General features: G+C 40.3%; 2 protein-coding genes across 6 annotated transcripts; both read left to right on the plus strand.

Annotated features, from left to right (window-relative positions):
* The first annotated feature begins 185 nt into the window (after window positions 1-185).
* On the plus strand, window positions 186-7,750 carry LOC112434761 (uncharacterized). 3 transcript variants are annotated; one of them, XM_024802249.2, is made up of 9 exons: window positions 186-443; window positions 1,722-1,778; window positions 3,311-3,361; window positions 3,471-3,554; window positions 3,649-3,693; window positions 3,950-4,021; window positions 4,113-4,151; window positions 5,139-5,198; window positions 5,305-7,750. In XM_024802249.2, the coding sequence occupies exons 1-9, from the start codon at window positions 228-230 to the stop codon at window positions 7,543-7,545; spliced, it is 2,865 nt and encodes a 954-aa protein (XP_024658017.2). In that variant the 5' UTR covers window positions 186-227; the 3' UTR covers window positions 7,546-7,750. The 3 variants fall into 3 exon arrangements, with proteins under 3 accessions (XP_024658017.2, XP_076739529.1, XP_024658019.2); XM_076883414.1 differs by lacking the exon at window positions 3,311-3,361; XM_024802251.2 differs by lacking the exon at window positions 1,722-1,778.
* Window positions 7,751-8,844: 1,094 nt separating this feature from the next.
* LOC101483012 (uncharacterized) lies at window positions 8,845-19,851 on the plus strand. Of its 3 annotated transcripts, XM_004552494.4 has the most exons (11): window positions 8,845-9,116; window positions 12,644-12,697; window positions 12,773-12,868; window positions 12,974-13,033; window positions 14,925-14,975; window positions 15,088-15,171; window positions 15,245-15,289; window positions 15,752-15,829; window positions 15,928-15,987; window positions 16,990-17,049; window positions 17,156-19,851. In XM_004552494.4, exons 1-11 carry the CDS (start codon window positions 8,901-8,903, stop codon window positions 19,394-19,396), a joined length of 3,045 nt encoding a protein of 1,014 aa, XP_004552551.4. In that variant the 5' UTR covers window positions 8,845-8,900; the 3' UTR covers window positions 19,397-19,851. The 3 variants fall into 3 exon arrangements, with proteins under 3 accessions (XP_004552551.4, XP_076739530.1, XP_076739531.1); XM_076883415.1 differs by lacking the exon at window positions 12,644-12,697; XM_076883416.1 differs by lacking the exons at window positions 8,845-9,116; window positions 12,644-12,697; window positions 12,773-12,868; window positions 12,974-13,033 and adding an exon at window positions 13,655-14,611.
* Window positions 19,852-20,443: the final 592 nt, after the last annotated feature.

Consider the following 20,443-nt stretch of genomic DNA (forward strand, 5'->3'; position numbering starts at 1 on the left):
CAGGAACCACATTCTTTGGTAGAAGTGTAAATTAATTAAAAAAAAAACTATAATAATCCGACTACTGAGGTTTTTTTCAACATTTCCAGGTTTTATATTTTGTTATTATAAAGCCCCATAAAATAAAATATATTCAAATATATATATAAAAATAAATATCCATTCACACTTCCGGTGCAGGGGGAAGCGCTTCCTGGTAGCTGAAACCCGTAATGAATACGTGAATCATGCCTCGCAAAAACGAGCTTTCGGAAGCTTTACGATCGCAAATTGTTGATCTGCACAAAGCTGGAAAAGGTTATAAAATAATCGCACGCACTTTGGATATTCATCGCAACACAGTTAGGGACATTGTGCTTAAATGGAAGCGATTCAGTACTGTGGCTACTCTGCCGAGAAGTGGGCGCCCTAGAAAGACGTCTGCAAAGACAAAGATCAGCGAGGTAACCCTTAATTACTCTGCAAACAGCAAATCAAGCAGCCGTGTGTACAAAACTAGACGCCTGCAGCATCCAGACGAGCTTCTTAGCTCTGAACCCTGATGAAAACAAATGTGGAAGTTATTATTTAGCGGCCAGTGGCCACATTGGAGCATCAGCGGTCATGCCAAAGCGCATCAGTTGGATTTCAGACTAGACTAGGCTTGTTTTTCTTTAGAAGGTGTTTTAAACCATTTGTGGATAATATCTCTCACTGTGGTTCGCTGATGTCCCAAAACCTAAGAAATGGCTTTGTAATCCTTTCCAGGTCGGTGGATGTCAGACAGGTTCTATTCAAGTGATTTCTGTAATTAAATAATAGGAGTGTGGCTACTGAAATTGAACTCGGCTTTCCAAAAAATGTCGATTAATCACAGTTAAGTCATCATTTAACAAGGGAGGAAATTACTTTTTCACATAGGGTCAGGTAGGTTTGGATAGATTATTCCCTTAATAAATTTTAAAACGTATTTAAAAAGTTGGATTTTTTATTTACGCAGGTTAAATTTGTCTAATATTAAAATTACTTTGATGATATGAAACATGTAAGTGTAATAAATCAGGAAGCAGAAAACGAAAAACTTTTTCATGGTACCATATACTGGTCCAGCTCACAGTATGAGAGCATGTGATCATACATGAGACACAGATCAAGTGACCCCCCCCCCCCCCCCCCCCCCCAACACACACACACACACACACACACACACACCTTGCATTACTAAACATTCTCCATTAATAAAAGCATTTTTGTCATTTTCATATTTACATTTTCTAACCGCTAAAATGTCTTTTTAGAGATTGTGAATATATAATATACTAATCTGAATGTCGTTTCAGTTTATTTCTTGAAATGAAATTTGCTACAAATTTTTAATTATTTAATTTTGGCAATTCATTTCCTGCAATTTACCCCAAAGATTCGCACAATGTTGTTTGAGTAACTCTTGTGAAATGCACTCAAAGAAGTAATGAGATGAACAGGATATAACATGGGTGACATCCCACCAGTGAATACTTGCCCCACCTACCTATTCCAGTCCACACCAATAAGAGCATGTTGCTTTTCCACTCCCCAAAAATCCAGAATTTAATTTTTATTTGTATAAAATTATTTTGGTAATGGGTTCACTTAAAGAAATGTTAATCACTCTACTGAAATCCATGACAGTTTAATCTCTGAGGTGTAGCCGCAGATTAATGTTTACCATATGACTTGATGCATCTTTTCCTGTCTCTTAGGTTGGTAATGGCTCTAGTGAGCCAAAAGACAGAGGAGAAGATTTGCATCACAAAAAGGTAAATTTTATTAATTCAAGAGTTGATGAACTTTAGAAGGAAAAATAGAAAGACGAAATGTGCGAAGGCTCTCCATCATGTCTGGGGAAAACTAAGAATAGAAAAACATATCTGATCTAAATTTGGCTCCAGTCTCACTCAGACTGGTGCAGTCCAACTGGTCTGCCTTTCAGACTAATACTACTAGGAGTGGAACGAAAATCTCCAGCCAAATTTTAAATTTCAACTTTTTATATATGCACACACTGCATAAGAAAAATAAAGCCTTTCCAGAAAACTGCAATACCTTAAATGGCCACTTATGGTTGGCTTAAAAACTGAGCAATACATATAGACTATTTATGAAGGATGGACTTACCCACACACGATATCGCCATGGTGATGTGGCTAACTTTGTAGCCTCATTATTGGTATTTTGGGTACAGAAATGTTGTTTTTTCAGTGCCAGACCACATGTTTACTTCTAAAGTTAGACATTTTAAGATGACACTCTGTGGGTTTTAACACATTTTTGAAGCCAGTTTCAAGTGACCACTTGAGGAACTGCAGTTTTTGGCACTTCTGTGTTTGGTTTTAATTTTTAGCCCTGCAGATTGCCACTTGGTTCATCTCCATGGAACCCCATGCTCTCCATTATTAGTTTTCTATTCACAACAACTGTACTGGTGATCTGTGGTTTACTGCTCTTTGTAATCTGAATTCAACCACTTAATTCAACCAGATGTGAGCAGATGTTTTATGAGTTGTCCAGGCTGATCTCCATCGTCTACACTGACAGTTAGACTTGTAGTCAAGACCGCCTAAAACAAGACCGAGACAATACCAAGACCAGAGGGTATCGAGACCAAGACAGACCGAGTAAAGACCAAGAGAAAGTCGAGACGAGACTGGACTTCTCTTTGTAAGCTCCTTTGACTACAATGACCTGGATGACTGAGAACCTTCACAGAGCGTAGCTGAGCCACTGTGTGAGAGCTGAGGAGCGGGTCTCACTCAAGGGGAGTCGACTCTTCTGATTCACTACAAAGCACTCTCTAAGCACGGCTCTTAGAGCTGATGCTTTTGCAGATGACACATTATCAAACGCTACGTTGTGTGTCATGGATACTGTTGACTCCAAATCTCCCGATCTGAGACAGCAAGACCGAGACAGCAAGGCCAAAATGGGACCGAGACCAAGACAAGACCATGACCACGTAAAAGTGGTCTCGAGACCAAGACCGGTCTTGAGACATCCAACTCTACTGACAATATACTGTTTATGCTGTCTTTATACTAGACAGTAAATGTAAAATTTACAGTGACTTCTGATTTAAAATAATGAGGACTTACATGTAAGCTTTAAATTTAAATGAACTTCTTTAAAGTTTATAATATAATGGTATTAATTTTAGTGCTTGACTGAGGTTTTAGTTATTTATTTTGGAGTCATGTATCTCTCGGCATATGTCGTGTAAAAGTGTGCTTGACTGTGAGGATGCTTGGGTCTTTTTCTTCTGGCTCACATCTATATTCTGTCTCTTTCTCTATAGCAGCGAAAGGCTACTGCTGTTTCATCTAAAGATGAGACTACAGAACAAGACGTTAGTGCTTATGTATTTGTTAAAATTGTTTAAATGATTGTTTAAAATATCTGATTTTTAAAGTAATCTAATAAAACCTATCATTCTATATATTTCTCTTTAAATCCAGAGAGACTTTAGCACCACCCACAAGGATGGAAAGATCATACATTCCGACTCATCTCGTACTCAAGCAGCAGATGAAGAGAATATGGTGTGTTAGCTACTGTATATATATATATTTATAAATGATATACAATAAATTATCACATGAAGATGTTTGTAGCTCATCACTTCCTGTCTCCTAGGCTGGACCGTCAGATATCAGAGGAGGAAGTTCAGCCCATAAAATGGTAAAGCATCTTCAGTTTGAGCATTGTTTGGAAAGACAAGAACCCCTCATTCTGTTTACCTTTTAAAATCCAGAGACGATTAGTCGACACAGAAAACTGAAAAATACCATCTCAATATTATTAACATGCCTGATCTAAATTTGGCCACATTTACATTCAAATTGACCTCTCCAGTCCTTTTAGGGAGGAACCAAAAATAGCAGACAGCATGGTTTCAAGTGCAGGTCCTCATTCTGTTTTCCTGTTAAATTTTTAGAGCGATAACATCATCTGCAGTGATGGAAACACAGATTCTTACTCATCTGATGAAGATGAAGAAGACCCTATTGTATGTGAAGTAACAATAAGTGAAAATGATTTTAAGGATATCAAAATGATGACATCAAGATGTTCATCAGCCATCCTTTTCTGACTTGCAGGCCAGTCATCTGTCAGCTGGAGATCCGGACCATGAAATGGTAAATATGCACATGCAGTAAGAAGTGCAATAATTACTTAGTTAAAACTAAAGCAAACCATCCAAATAATGAATTTAAAGAAGGAACCCACACCACAAACGCAATCAAGACGCCCAACTTAGGCTACGTTCACACTGCAGACGAAAGCGCGACCCATATCCGATCATGGTATGACAGTGTGAACGGCACAAATCTGATATTTTCAAATCCGATCTGGGTCACTTTCGTATGTGGACTGAATCCGATACATATCTGATGTTTTAGAAAGCGACTGCTGTTTGAATGGTCATGTCGCATTAAATCCGTCTTTTACGTCACTGACACAAGACAGACGCCAATTTTCAGCTCCGGAGAAGACATCGCAAACGCTTCCTGGCCATCCAGTGAAACTGTTGGGAAGACAACGTTGGAGAAATGTGAACATTTTATTTGTACTCTAGAATCTGCAGATTCTGTCCGAAATCTGCAACTATCGTTTAAAGCATCCCAAAAAACCAGTCTGTGATGAAGGAGTAAACATATCCAGGAAACCAAATTTGACCAAATTTGATTTAAGTTTGAAGTTGTGAATTATTAGGCGCACGGGTACTTCAAGGATACTAACACAGGCAGCTGTAACCACTAAGTTCCTACTAGACTTCACCTCTTGAACCTCAGCCATTTAGGATACATCCTAAGCAAACATTGGTAACTTCTCTGTTACAATATTATATAGTTTTAGCAGTGCTGTTGGCGTTAATCTCGTTAAAATGATGTTAATGTCATGTTAGTGAGTTAGTGCAGATCACCCTGTGTGTGGGGCTGCACAGTGCATAGATTTTGGATAAACTTTTAATCAATTATTTAATTAATGCTTGATACACTGAATTATTTTGGAGACTGTATGTGTAGGTGAAGAGGAGCTTAAATGTGAGCATGACAGCAGGGTTTTCTCGTGCACCGGAACTTAATATACCTGCTTATATCTCTTTCTCTTTTATGTTGTAGCACCAAGGAACAACCAACTCTGCTTCATCTGATGATGAAACTACAGAAGAAGATCCGACTGTTAGTATTTTTCATTTGTTATTTTTTTACATATGGAAATGATGACATTTTGGTTCATTTCTACTACATTTAGCTTTTAAAGCATATTTCTGGCCTGTGTTACTAGGAGCAGTTTTTCTGTGGAGAGAAGAAGATATATGCTGGTTCCTCAGTCACAATGGGAGCCCTCCTCCTGCTCCTCCTGGCGTTCATTGTGAAGCACGGCTTGTCAAAAGCAGCATCCAGAGATCTCCTGCACCTCCTAAACTTGGTGGTACCCGGATGTGTTCCAAAGTCGCTTCGCTTTTTAAAAAAGCATTCGACTGATTACAATGGAAAGACTGAGATTCACTTTTATTGCCCCAGGTGTACAAACTACCTTGGTGTGGATCCCGGTAATGAGTGTAGTGTGTGCCAGCAGAGCTTGAGCAGAAAATATCTGATCTTGAAGGCTTACTACTTCCTTGTAATGCCGCTCGAAATTCAGCTAAGAAACCTCCTTGCACGCGTCCACTCAAAGCTTGGGAAGCATTTCACGAGGGATGATTCCTTTTCTGATGTCCACACTGGAAACGAATACAAGAGTGAAAGACAAGACGGCAGTATTACACTCACCTTCAACTGCGATGGCTCGTCCGTGTTCAGCTCCTCAAAATACTCCATCTGGCCCATCCTGTGTACCATCAATGAACTACCGTATGTGGAACGGTGCAAAAACGTTCTGTTGCACACTTTATGGTTTGGCAAAGGAAAACCACAAGTTCAGAGTTTTTTGACTCCGTTCATTAACGAGCTTCAGAAACTGTCTGCTGCAGGGTTCTGTTGGAAAGATGAGATCGGCTCGGAGCATCACACCACGGTAACAGTTAAAATATGCACATGTGATGCGATAGCAAGAGCAATGGTGCAGAACTTTGAGCCGTTTAACAAAGAATTTGGTTGTGGTTTTTGCTACCACAAAGGTGAGATGGTTATAAAGGGCAGGGGTTTTACCAGAGTTTACCCGATACAGATGGACGGCTGTGATCTGAGACACATGCCTGAAACGGTGCAACTTGCTGAGTTAGTGATGGGAAATAGTTATGACCAGAGTCAAATGGGGGTTAAAGGTCCAAGTCTCCTGTTTCTTTTGCCGTCATTTGACATCATCAAAGGCTTTGTTCCAGATTACATGCACTGTTTTTGTCTGGGCGTTGTCCGTCAGTTCGTCAATCTGTGGTTCGACCCGCTTTATGCCAGCAAGGACTTCCATTTGACAGATGAGCATTTAAACGACCTGGACAGAGCCTTGTGTGAGATCCAGCCACCAAATGAAATCAGCCCAAGTCCCAGGAGCCTCAGTGAGAGGATGCATTGGACAGCTTGTGAGTGGAGAGCATTTGCTCTCCTCTATTCTCCTGTAATACTGAGGAATGTTTTGCCAGCAGTGTACTACAAGCACTGGATGCTTCTTCCTTGTGCCCTTCACGTCCTCCTCTCCCACTTTGCCACTCAGGATGAGCTCAACTGTGCAGAGTTGTGTCTGGTTCAGTTTGTAGCACAGATACCGTCTCTCTATGGACTCGAGCATTGTTCGTACGACTGCCATTTGTTGACGCATCTTACAGAAGGTGTCCGGAACTGGGGGCTTTTGTGGGCCAATTCAGTCTTTGTTTTTCAAGACATGAACAGCAGACTGTTGCAGATGTACTCTGGTACGCAGTCAATTTCATTACAGATTTTCAAGAATTTCTTTTCATATGAGAAAATAATAAGACAAGGAAGTGCTACCCTTCAGGACGCCAGCACAGAAATCAAAGACTTCTTCTGTTCCATGGCAAGTTGTGATCGTTTTACAAAGTCATTAAATTACATTGGAGAAGAGTTAGTGACTCTGGGAAGTGGCTCTCAGAGAGTTTTGACACCAAGAGAAATTGCAGCGTTGCAGAAGAATGAAACACTTTCGTGGTGCCAGCCACATCGTGACAGTGTAACTGAATATAAGCGTTGTGTTTATAAGAACATGCTGGTTACTAGTTTGGAGTGTAGTGGCACATTAAAAAGAAACAATTCAGTAATAGAAACGAGCAGTTGCTTTGCCGTGGTGGAGTCCTTGGTCGTTGTACCGAAACCCTGCAGCTGTGAAGGAAGGCCCGACTGCTCGTGCAGAGAACTGGTCTTTTTCTGCAAGCAGCTGCAGCGACTAACCAGACAGCCAACTATCCAGGACACACAGATCAACACAAACATCGCCAAATTCCTTGTAAAAGTGAGGAACTCAAATGAACTGTGTGCAATAACATGCCAGGACATTGTTTCCAAATGTTTCATGATTAACCACGTGGGTCAGTTATATGTCATGAGAATGCCTGTGTTTGAGACACATTAAAGTCTGTCATTTATGATTCATGTCAGACCTCTCTGAGCTTGGGTGCTCAGAGAGGTCTGAGTGCACCTGTACATATGTTTGGTATGTAGCAGAAACTACCAGTGAAGGTCCTTCAATTTCATGTTTGTTTTATTCAACATCAAATTGTTAATATCAGCTTTGATTAAAAACTTGAATCTTTGAAAAATTGCCTTAAGTTTCAGAACATCTTTGTTTGTTTCTCTCATTTAGCTGTAATGACAGACACACACATGCTTTATGGATTCCATAAGTCTTTAAAATCACCATCATTATCGTTGTCATTAGATGGATCTGCACTGGTCCATGGGGAGTTGGGGCTATTTCCCCATGGACTAATGTAGAATGTGACTTCTTTCTACAATCACAGGAGTCACCCCCCTGGAACCCCTAAAGAAATCATATTTTGGAGAGTTCAGAATATCAGAGTACAACCCATGTAAAAAAGTTGTAGATTGATCTCAACAGAGCCATTCACTGAGAGAGTTTGAGAATCAAGGTGTACCAAAGCTGTTCGGGCAAATCTGTAGCTGAATTTAAATAATTCTGCAAAGAAAAGTGGGCCAGAATTCCTCCACAACAAAGTGACAGACTCATTGCCAGTTATCACAAACACTTTATTGCAGGTCTTTAAAGTTGGCAAAACCAGTTATTAGCTTTGGGGGGTAATTACTGTGTCACACAGGGCCAGGCAGGTTTAGATAGCTTTTTTACCTTGTCTGACATATTGTGTTTGTCTTGTGACTAAGATGAATGTCACATGTATGACCAGTTGAGTCATTCCACAGGCTGTTTTTTCACTGTGTAGCACGTTTGTATCCTGTGTATAACACACTGTGGTTTCTCCCTGTTTACATATGCTTTTCATGAACCCAGCCTCCCCCTCCTGAAAATGATCATTATCTGATAGAAGCAAAGTATTAAGGATTAAAACAAAGTCATATCCCACTGCTGTTTTCACTTTTCATCTCATTTATTATAGAAAAAAATGTATGGGGTTCCATGAAAAACCTGACTTTTTTTTTTCTTGATTCCTTTAAATGACATGAGCAGAGACTACAGGTCAATAATTAAATTACTGGCCTGTCTTGGTTAATCTTTGCCAGTCAAGAAGAAAGGTCAAAGAGACTGTAATAATAGTGGCTACAGTTTTTACTTTGTTGTTTTTAACACATTATTACGTTATTATAAAGCCTTCCCCTCCAAAAAAAACAAAACATTTTTTGCCTTTTTTTAGTTTTGTTTTTTTTTTTTTCAAGAAAAAACTATCCATTCACACTTCCGGTGCAGGGGGAAGCGCTTCCTGGTAGCTGAAACCCGTAATGAATACGTGAATCATGCCTCGCAAAAACGAGCTTTCGGAAGCTTTACGATCGCAAATTGTTGATCTGCACAAAGCTGGAAAAGGTTATAAAATAATCGCACGCACTTTGGATATTCATCGCTCCACAGTTAGGAAAATTGTGTATAAATGGAAGCGATTCAGTACTGTGGCTACTCTGCCGAGAAGTGGGCGCCCTACAAAGACGTCTGCAAAGACAAAGATCAGCGAGGTAACCCTTAATTACTCTGCAAACAGCAAATCAAGCAGCCGTGTGTACAAAACTAGACGCCTGCAGCATCCAGATGAGCTTCTTAGCTCTGAACCCTGATGAAAATAACGCTGCTTCACAGCTTTCGGATAACTGGTGTCAACTGGAAAGAAAAAAATATGGAAGTTATTATTTAGCGGCCAGTGGTGCCAGCTGTGTATAAGTGGGAGGTACGTGTCAAAGTAAGATCCGATTACGGTAGCCGGGAGTCTTCCTGCATTACACTGTAACAAATGATCGGCGCTATTCACCTACTCTGATGTTTCAATGTGGTAACATTGTATCCAAAAAAACCGCAAAACCTTCTGTCATTAAATGATTTCTACCGAAAGAAGCTTTGTTTAACTATTTGCTAGATACACTGAAAAAAATGTCTTTTTTAGTCATTATTACTATTATTCGCATACTTGTCACACGTTTAAGAACATCAAACAAATTAGAATATTAGGCAAAGATAAATTGAGTAAAAACAAAGTGCAGTTTTTAAATGATGATTTCATTTATTGAGGGAAAACACGGCCCTGTGTGGAAAAATAATTGCCCCCTAAACCAAGGGAGGTATATGATTGTGCCACCCTTGGCAGCGAGAACTGCATCCAAGCATTTGCAATAACTGGAAATGAGTCTTTCACTGTGGAGGAATTTTGGCCCACTCTTTGCAGAATTGTTTTCATTCAGCAACACTGGAGGGTTTTGGAGCATCAAAGGCCATGCCAAAGCATCTCAGTTGGAATTAAGTCCAGACTTAGACTAGGTTGTTTTTTCTTTCTTTTTTTTTGCCCATGTAGCCCCAGACCATCACATTATCACCATCACGTTTGACTGTTGGTATGAAATTCTGTGTTAGTTTTACGCCAGATGTAAAGGAAATCAAACTTTTCAAAAAGTTCATCTTCTGTCTCATTAGTCCACAGAATCTTTTTTGGTCAGGAATGGTTTTCTCTTTGGAACTCTCCCATGGATGCCTTTTTTGCCCCGTCTCTTTCTTATTGTTGAATCATGAATGCTAGCATTAAGTGAGACAAGTGAGGCCTGCAGTTCTTTAGAAGTTGTTCTTTTGTGTGTGTGTGTGTTTCTTTTTAGTCTTTTTGAGTAATTTTGGTAGGACAAGAGAACAGTGAGAAGGTTTACCACTGTTCAAAGTTTCTCCATTTGTGGATGATGTCTCTCACTGTGGTTCACTGATGTCGCAAAGCCTAATAAATGGCTTTGTAATCCTTTCTGATGGTTGTCAGAAATATTAAAATTACCTTGATATGTGAAACATATAAGTGTGACAAATCAGGAAGCCTTCTTTCTGATTTGTCACACTTACATGTTGGGAAGCATTTCACGAGGGATTTTTTATATTTACATTTTCTAAGAGCCGGAATATCTCTGAATGTTGTTTGCAAATGTGTTTTTAAAGAGTGTGAATATATAATTATACCCTAAAAAGGCATAAACTATTCTGAAAGTCATTTCAGTTCATTTCTTTTAGATTAAAAAGGAATTTTAATTAGATTAGCTACAAAATTTGAGTTATTTATTTTTGTCAGTTCACCCCCTGTAATTAACCACAAAGACTTGCACAAGGGGTCGTGGGGTCTTGTTCCCGAGTGATGGGAGAAGGGAGCCGGAGATCGACAGACGGATTGGTGCTGCGGCCGCAGTGATGCGGACGCTGCACCGGTCCGTCGTGGTGAAGAAGGAGCTGAGTGTAAAAGCGAAGCTCTCAATTTACCGGTCGATCTACGTCCCTACCCTCACCTATGGCCACGAGCTGTGGCCGAAAGAACGAGATCACGGATACAAGCAGCGGAAATGAGCTTCCTCCGATGGGTGGCTGGCCTCTCCCTTAGAGATAGGGTGAGAAGTTCAGCCAGGGAGGGGCTCAGAGTAGAGCCGCTGCTCCTCCACATTGAAAGGAGCCAGCTGAGGTGGTTCGGGCATCTGACAAGGATGCCTCCTGAGCGCCTCCTGAATGAGGTGTTCCGGGCATGCCCCACCGGGAGGAGGCCCCGGGGCAGACCCAGGACACGCTGGAGAGATTATATCTCTTGCTGGCCTGGGAACGCCTTGGTGTTCCCCCAGATAAGCTTGAGGAGGTGGCTGGAGAGAGGGAGGTCTTGGCTTCTCTGTTTAGGCTGCTGCCCCCGCTGCAGCCTAAGAAGATGGATGGATGGACTTGCACTATATTGTTTCAGTAGTTATTGTGAAACACATGCACACAGAGAAATAACGAGGTGAACAGGATATCCTGTGCCTCAATAATCCTCGAAGCTCAACTCTTCCACTCCAGCTTGTTAATCAACCAGGGACCCAGGCGGAGTTTGAATTCATTTGAAAGCCTGATGCTTCGCCTTGTCCTCCCTGGCTTAAAAACTCAAAAAACACTTTTATTTGCTGTTATCGATTGTCCACCTGGGCCTTACTCAGAGTTACTGTCTGAATTCTCAGACAGTAGTGGGGAATAGATTTCATCACAGTCGATTTCTTTCTACAAGTGCTGCAACTAAGTATAAGGATATAATTCACCCACTGTTATCTTCTTCAACGCCTTGTGCCAACACAGTGCAGAGCAGGTACCTGAATGCTCCTCCCACAAAGGTCGATTATCTTGTTAATAGTTGTACTTCTTAACTGCGTACAACTTTAGATACTGTAGCTCCACTGAAAAAGAAAGTACTTGCCTTCCTGGTATAACTCTCAAACGTGGACTTTAAAGCAGATAACTCATAAGCTGGAGGAAATGACGTCTCACTAATCTGGAAGATTTATTGTAGAAGACCTGAAAAAATAGTTTGCTGCTTTATGAAAAGCTAGAACACCTTATTATTCATCACTGATTGAAGAAAATAAGAACCACCCTGGGCTTCTCTTCAGCGCTGTAGCCAGGCTGACAAAAAGTCAGAGCGCTGTTGAGCCAACCGTCCCTTTAACGTCAACTAGTAATGACTTCATGAACTTCTTCATGAATTAAATTTTAACCATTAGAGAAAAAAAATTACTCAATCATCTCACAGATGTAACATGATCTACAGCTACAATTGATCTTTCTGAGCTAACTTCAGTAAATAATTCCTCCAAACCATCAACATGTCTTTTAGACCCTGTTGTTGGGGTTTTCTCTGTTTTCTTTGTATTATTTTTCTTATAGAGCACCTCGAGGCAACTGTTGTGGTGATTTGGCGCTATATAAATAAAATTGAATTGAATTAAATTAAATTAAATAACATGGGTGACATCATATTTCATGCAACAACAAAGAGGGCACGTTACTTTTCCAGTCTCTAAAGATGCAGTATTGCCCAGGATTTCATTTTTATTTGTATGAAATTATTTTTTAATGTTTGATGCCCCCAAAGGTCTGGCTGTTCACATGATGGCTTCTTTTAATTAAAGAAATGTTAATCACGCTGCTGAAATCAATGACAAGTTGATATCTGAGGTGCAGCCAGACATTAATGTTTACCATATGTCTTGATGCATCTTTTTCTGTTTCTTAGGTTGGTCATGGCCCTAGTGAGCCAAAAGACAGAGGAGATTCACACACTAAAAAGGTAAAAATTCATTAATGCAAGGACTGATGAACTTTGGGAGGAAAAATAGAAAGACAATATCATTCTATTTTTCAGTTAAAAAGCGAGAGAGACTCTACCGCTGTCCGCAGTGATGCACAGATTATATATTCCTGCTCATCTGATACTGAAGCTACAGATGATGATCCTGTGGTGTGTGAGCTCAGAATAAATTAAGCATTTTCTGCTTTGTTTTTTTTCACAATATTAATATGATCATATGAAGACATTTATAGGTCATCCCTTCCTGTCATCTAGGCTGGACGTGCGTCTGCCGGACCATCAAATAATAGAGGACAAGGTGTAGGCCTTAAAACGGTAAAACATCTTCATTTTTAAAGTTTGAAAACAAAAGAGCCCTCTAATTTTGTTTACTTGTTCAGAGAGATTATAACCTTTAATGGAGAGAATATGAGGTCTGGTTAAAATGTGCAAAGACTCTATTGGGGAAACTATGAAATAAAAACATATCTGATCTAAATTTGACTCCAGGCTTATTCAGGCTGGTATCTTTGTCCAGTCCACTTTGTCTGCCTGGAAATTTCAGGTTAATACTGCTAGGAGTAGAACTAACATTTCCAGCCAAATTTAAATGTTCAACTTTTTATATATGCACTCATTGCATGGGAAAAAAGAAGCCTTTCCAGAAAGCTGCAGTACCTCAAATGGCGATTGAGTTATACATATAGATTGTATATGAAGGATGGACTTAACCATGGTCATATCATCTGTGGGTATGTGGAGAACCATGAAGCCTTATCATTGGTATTTTGGCCACAGCCATGTTGGCCTTTCAGCGCAAGACCACATTTGGACGGGAGAATTGAATGAAGTTATCAGCAACCAGTATTCATACACGTTATGGCTGTAGTACACCCAAATACCTGCTAGAGTAAAAAGAAGATATCACTAATAAAACAGTTTTTTGTACCAGGATGTGAACATGTCTAGGGCTGTGCGATATGACCAAAATCTCATATCCCGATAAAAGACCTCTACCATCCGATAACGATATAAATCATGAAAATTTTAAATTTTTTGTAAATTCTGTGAATCTCGGGCAGCTCGACTTGCGTGAAGTGTTTCTAGCTGGGCGTCGTGTACCTGGAGTCCAGTGTTTTAACCGATGCATGAAACTATATATTTTTAGACATAAGTTGTAACGGCCGCCGTTTTCTTTGTGAGTATTTATTACACGGTGTGCTGCGGGGAAAAGCCTGTTCTAACGTTTGAGTCTAAGGTTTATTTTTTAGCACCTGGCGGCTCTTTTTTGTTCCTCATATGTAAAACACTCTGCATACCCTTTCACGTGATTCAGTTTATTTTGAAAAGTCTCAACAGGATCTTGAGCTTTATTCTGAAAGGTTTATGTGGAAAATAAACAAGCGGACACGTGATGGTTTTACCGTCGCTGTTGCTAACGACAACGCATAAAAACAGTCGCTTGTCCGTCTGTAGTGTGGTTATATTAAATATTAGAGAAAGAGAGAACTTTAAGAAATGAATATAGCCACTACAGTGACCATCAGAACGGTGAAAAAATATTGCCGTAAACAGTTTATTTTGCAACACCACGAAACAAACGATAGAGTAAAATGAAACGATAGACGTTTTTATATCGTCATCCGATATATATCCTTATATCAAACAGCCCTAAACATGTCTACTTCTAAAGTTGGACAGTTTAACATGACACTCTGTGGGTTTCACTCACTTTTGAAGCCAGTTTCAAGTGACCACTTGAGGAACTGCAGTTTTTGGCACTTCTTTGCTTGGTTTTGATTTTTAGCCTTGCAAATTGACACTTGGATAATCTCCATGGAACTCCATGCTCTCCATTGTTAATTTCCCATTTACAACAAGTGTACTGGGGTAAAAGGTTTTTACAACTCACAGGTTTGGATTGTATTCAAGTTTTAAGCGATGTATTATTGGATGGATGCTTTGAATGACATGTGGGTATCGCTATAGCTGTGATAACCACTAACTCTACTGTGTTCACCTTTTGTTTAAGAAACATTCTAAATGAACATAATGTCTCATTCTAGGTTACTACATGGCTGTAGTTATTTTAGTGCTTGACTGAGGTTTTGGTTATTTATTTTGTCACGTCTCTGGGCACATGAAGGCAAAAGTGTGCTTGAGTGACAGGATACTTGTGTTTTTTTTTCTTCTGGCTCACATCTATATTCTGTCTCTTTCTCTATAGCAGCGAAAGGCTACTGCTGTTTCATCTAATGACGAGACTACAGAACAAGACGTTAGTGTTTATGTGTTTGTTAAAATTGTTTAAATGTTTGTATAAAATAAATATCTGATTTTTAAAAGTAATCCCATAAAACACGTCATTCTATATTTCTCTTTAAATCCAGAGAGACTTTAACACCACCCACAAGGATGTAGAGATTAAACATTCCTACTCATCTGATACTGAAGCAACAGATGAAGAGAATATGGTGTGTTAGCTACCATACAGTATTAAAATTGTCACATGGAGACGTTTGTAGCTCATCATTTCCTGTCTTCCAGGCTGGACCGTCAGATATCAGAGGAGGAAGTTCAGACCATAAAATGGTAAAGTTCCTTCAGTTTAAGCATTGTTTGGAAAGAGAAGAACCTTTCATTCTGTTTACCTTTTAAAATCTAAAGAGACACTGAATGGACATAGTCCGCATAGGAAAAACAGAAAAATACCATCTCATTATTATTAACATGTCTGATCTAGATTTGACTGCAGTTACATTCAAGCTGACCTCTCTAGTCCTTTTAGGGAGGGATCAAAAAATAGCAGATAGTGTAGATTGCACCTTTACATAGGTGATGTTGCAGAACTTCATATATGATCACCAGCCACTTTGTGAACCACCCTAATTCATTATAGAATGTAATAACATCACACAGTTGCTGCAAATCTGTTGGCTGCACATCCACAATCCAAAACTCCTATCTCATCAGATTCCACCAAAGTGCTTTATTGAATTGAAATTTGGGGCAGTTAGCATCTTCGTTCTGTTTTCTTGTTAAAATCCTCAATAGGTTATTATGAAAGAAAACACCATCTGTAGTGATGGCAACACAGATTCCTACTCATCTGATGAAGATGAAGAGCCTATGGTATGTGAAGCAACAATAAGTAACGATAAGTAGGTTTATTAACGATATCAAAATGATGACATCAAGATGCTCCTCAGTCATCCTTTTCTGACTCTTAGGCCAGTCATCTGTCAGCTGGAATAGGAGAGAGCAGAGGAGGAGATCCGGACCATGAAATGGTAAATATGCACATGCAGAAATAATTACTGTGTATCCACCCATATGTACATACACCCATACGGGTGTAATATGATGTGATATGGGAAACAGTTTTTTGTACCAGACTGTAAATATGATAATTTCTGGACATTTTGCCAGAAATCTGTGGGGATTGACTCTATTCTGGTGTGTGTGTGTGTGTGTGTGGGGGGGGGGGGGGGGGGGGGGGGGGGGGGGGGGGGGTTTAAACCCAGTCTCAAGTGGCCACTGGAGGAAGGACAGTTTTTTTCCACTTCTTCATTTGCTTTGGTTTTTGTTCCTGGAGCTTTCTCTTTTTGACACAAAGGACCAGAGGTTCTATTCCAAGCTCCTCATCCTATCTCTGAGGCTTAGGTCAGCCACCCTATGAAGGAAAATCATTTTGGCCACTTGTATTCGCAACCTTTCCTTACCTTTTCACCAGTCCAGCAGTCGAATCCATTTTCTACCTTCTGATCAGTTGTGAATAAGATCCCAAGTTTCTTGAATACCCTCACCTTTAGCAATCTTTCCCCCAACCAAAAGGCAGAATTCTAACATTTTCCAGCAGAGAGTCGTGGCCTTAGATTTAGAGTCCTAAATTTCATCTTGGACATTTCAGACTCAGCTACAGGCTGCTGCAATGCATGTTGAAGGTCATGCTCCATGAAGCTAACAGAACCACCTCAACTGCAAGAAATGTGGATTATATTCTTAAGTTCTCAAAGGGGATACCTTCCTCATCCCAGGAAAGTATGAGAACCTTCCCATACTTGTCCCAAATATGATTGGATACAGGAGCAAACCTGATGGAGTTCAACACAGACTGAAAATGTACCTGAATTTGTGCCAAAGACTCCGACACAGCTTGGATTTAGAGGTTAGGAGTTTGCTCTAATTTTGGAGACTGTATGTGTAGGTGAAGAGGAGCTTAAATGTGAGCAAAACAGCAGGGTTTTTCGTATAATATACCTGCTTATATCTCTTTCTCTTTTATGTTGTAGCACCAAGGAGCGACCAACTCTGCTTCATCTGATGATGAAACTACAGAAGAAGATCCGACTGTTAGTATTTTTCATTTGTTATTTTTTTACATATGGAAATGATGACATTTTGGTTCATTTCTACTACATTTAGCTTTTAAAGCATATTTCTGGCCTGTGTTACTAGGAGCAGTTTTTCTGTGGAGAGAAGAAGATATATGCTGGTTCCTCAGTCACAATGGGAGCCCTCCTCCTGCTCCTCCTGGCGTTCATTGTGAAACACGGCTTGTCAAAAGCAGCATCCAGAGATCTCCTGCACCTCCTAAACTTGGTGGTACCCGGATGTGTTCCAAAGTCGCTTCGCTTTTTAAAAAAGCATTCGACTGATTACAATGGAAAGACTGAGATTCACTTTTATTGCCCCAGGTGTACAAACTACCTTGGTGTGGATCCCGGTAATGAGTGTAGTGTGTGCCAGCAGAGCTTGAGCAGAAAATATCTGATCTTGAAGGCTTACTACTTCCTTGTAATGCCGCTCGAAATTCAGCTAAGAAACCTCCTTGCACGCGTCCACTCAAAGCTTGGGAAGCATTTCACGAGGGATGATTCCTTTTCTGATGTCCACACTGGAAACGAATACAAGAGTGAAAGACAAGACGGCAGTATTACACTCACCTTCAACTGCGATGGCTCGCCCGTGTTCAGCTCCTCAAAATACTCCATCTGGCCCATCCTGTGTACCATCAATGAACTACCGTATGTGGAACGGTGCAAAAACGTTCTGTTGCACACTTTATGGTTTGGCAAAGGAAAACCACAAGTTCAGAGTTTTTTGACTCCGTTCATTAACGAGCTTCAGAAACTGTCTGCTGCAGGGTTCTGTTGGAAAGATGAGATCGGCTCGGAGCATCACACCACGGTAACAGTTAAAATATGCACATGTGATGCGATAGCAAGAGCAATGGTGCAGAACTTTGAGCCGTTCAACAAAGAATTTGGTTGTGGTTTTTGCTACCACAAAGGTGAGATGGTTATAAAGGGCAGGGGTTTTACCAGAGTTTACCCGATACAGATGGACGGCTGTGATCTGAGACACATGCCTGAAACGGTGCAACTTGCTGAGTTAGTGATGGGAAATAGTTATGACCACAGTCAAATGGGGGTTAAAGGTCCAAGTCTCCTGTTTCTTTTGCCGTCATTTGACATCATCAAAGGCTTTGTTCCAGATTACATGCACTGTTTTTGTCTGGGCGTTGTCCGTCAGTTCGTCAATCTGTGGTTCGACCCGCTTTATGCCAGCAAGGACTTCCATTTGACAGATGAGCATTTAAACGACCTGGACAGAGCCTTGTGTGAGATCCAGCCACCAAATGAAATCAGCCGAAGTCCCAGGAGCCTCAGTGAGAGGATGCATTGGACAGCTTGTGAGTGGAGAGCATTTGCTCTCCTCTATTCTCCTGTAATACTGAGGAATGTTTTGCCAGCAGTGTACTACAAGCACTGGATGCTTCTTCCTTGTGCCCTTCACGTCCTCCTCTCCCACTTTGCCACTCAGGATGAGCTCAACTGTGCAGAGTTGTGTCTGGTTCAGTTTGTAGCACAGATACCGTCTCTCTATGGACTCGAGCATTGTTCGTACGACTGCCATTTGTTGACGCATCTTACAGAAGGTGTCCGGAACTGGGGGCTTTTGTGGGCCAATTCAGTCTTTGTTTTTCAAGACATGAACAGCAGACTGTTGCAGATGTACTCTGGTACGCAGTCAATTTCATTACAGATTTTCAAGAATTTCTTTTCATATGAGAAAATAATAAGACAAGGAAGTGCTACCCTTCAGGACGCCAGCACAGAAATCAAAGACTTCTTCTGTTCCATGGCAAGTTGTGATCGTTTTACAAAGTCATTAAATTACATTGGAGAAGAGTTAGTGACTCTGGGAAGTGGCTCTCAGAGAGTTTTGACACCAAGAGAAATTGCAGCGTTGCAGAAGAATGAAACACTTTCGTGGTGCCAGCCACATCGTGACAGTGTAACTGAATATAAGCGTTGTGTTTATAAGAACATGCTGGTTACTAGTTTGGAGTGCAGTGGCACATTAAAAAGAAACAATTCAGTAATAGAAACGAGCAGTTGCTTTGCTGTGGTGGAGTCCTTGGTCGTTGTACCGAAACCCTGCAGCTGTGAAGGAAGGCCCGACTGCTCGTGCAGAGAACTGGTCTTTTTCTGCAAGCAGCTGCAGCGACTAACCAGACAGCCAACTATCCAGGACACACAGATCAACACAAACATCGCCAAATTCCTTGTAAAAGTGAGGAACTCAAATGAACTGTGTGCAATAACATGCCAGGACATTGTTTCCAAATGTTTCATGATTAACCACGTGGGTCAGTTATATGTCATGAGAATGCCTGTGTTTGAGACACATTAAAGTCTGTCATTTATGATTCATGTCAGACCTCTCTGAGCTTGGGTTGGAAATGTTGGAAATGCTCCAACCAACCTTCGCCACTTTGACAACCCCTGATTAAATCAGATAACTCAAATAAGAAAACATGCTGTCTATTTTCCAACAGGTGATACATTCAACACAACCCTGGGCAGTACCGAAACATGCAATAAGCACAACCTCTGTATTGCATTACTTTATGCTCTTATTGCACCAGCCGGACAAAGTGCATTAAAAATACTATTTTATTATTATCTTTTTCAGTTGTGCAATTTTCTTGTTGTACATTAAAGTGCACCTGTACATATGTTTGGTATGTAGCAGAAACTACCAGTGAAGGTCCTTCAATTTCATGTTTGTTTTATTCAACATCAAATTGTTAATATCAGCTTTGATTAAAAACTTGAATCTTTGAAAAATTGCCTTAAGTTTCAGAACATCTTTGTTTGTTTCTCTCATTTAGCTGTAATGACAGACACACACATAAGCCTTTATGGATTCCATAAGTCTTTAAAATCACCATCATTATCGTTGTCATTAGATGGATCTGCACTGGTCCATGAGGAGTTGGGGCTATTTCCCCATCGACTAATGTAGAATGTGACTTCTTTTTACAATTACAGGAGTCACCCCCCTGGAACCCCTAAAAAAATCATATTTTGGAGAGTTCAGAACATCAGAGTACAACCCATGTAAAAAAGTTGTAGATTGATCTCAACAGAGCCATTCACTGAGAGAGTTTGAGAATCAAGGTGTACCAAAGCTGTTCGGGCAAATCTGTAGCTGAATTAAAACAATTCTGCAAAGAAAAGTGGGCCAGAATTCCTCCACAGCAAAGTGACAGACTCATTGCCAGTTATCACAAACACGTCTTAAAAGTTTCAAAATCAGTTATTATCTTTAGGGGGTAATTACTGTTTCACACAGGGCCAGGCAGGTTTGGATAGCTTTTTTACCTTAATAAATGAAAAACGATTTTGAACTATTCAGGTTATCTTGGCGTAATATTTAAATCTGTCTCATTATCTT

The sequence above is a fragment of the Maylandia zebra genome, linkage group LG4 (genome assembly GCF_041146795.1).
Source record: "Maylandia zebra isolate NMK-2024a linkage group LG4, Mzebra_GT3a, whole genome shotgun sequence".
In the NCBI taxonomy this organism is placed as follows: Eukaryota; Metazoa; Chordata; class Actinopteri; order Cichliformes; family Cichlidae; genus Maylandia; species Maylandia zebra.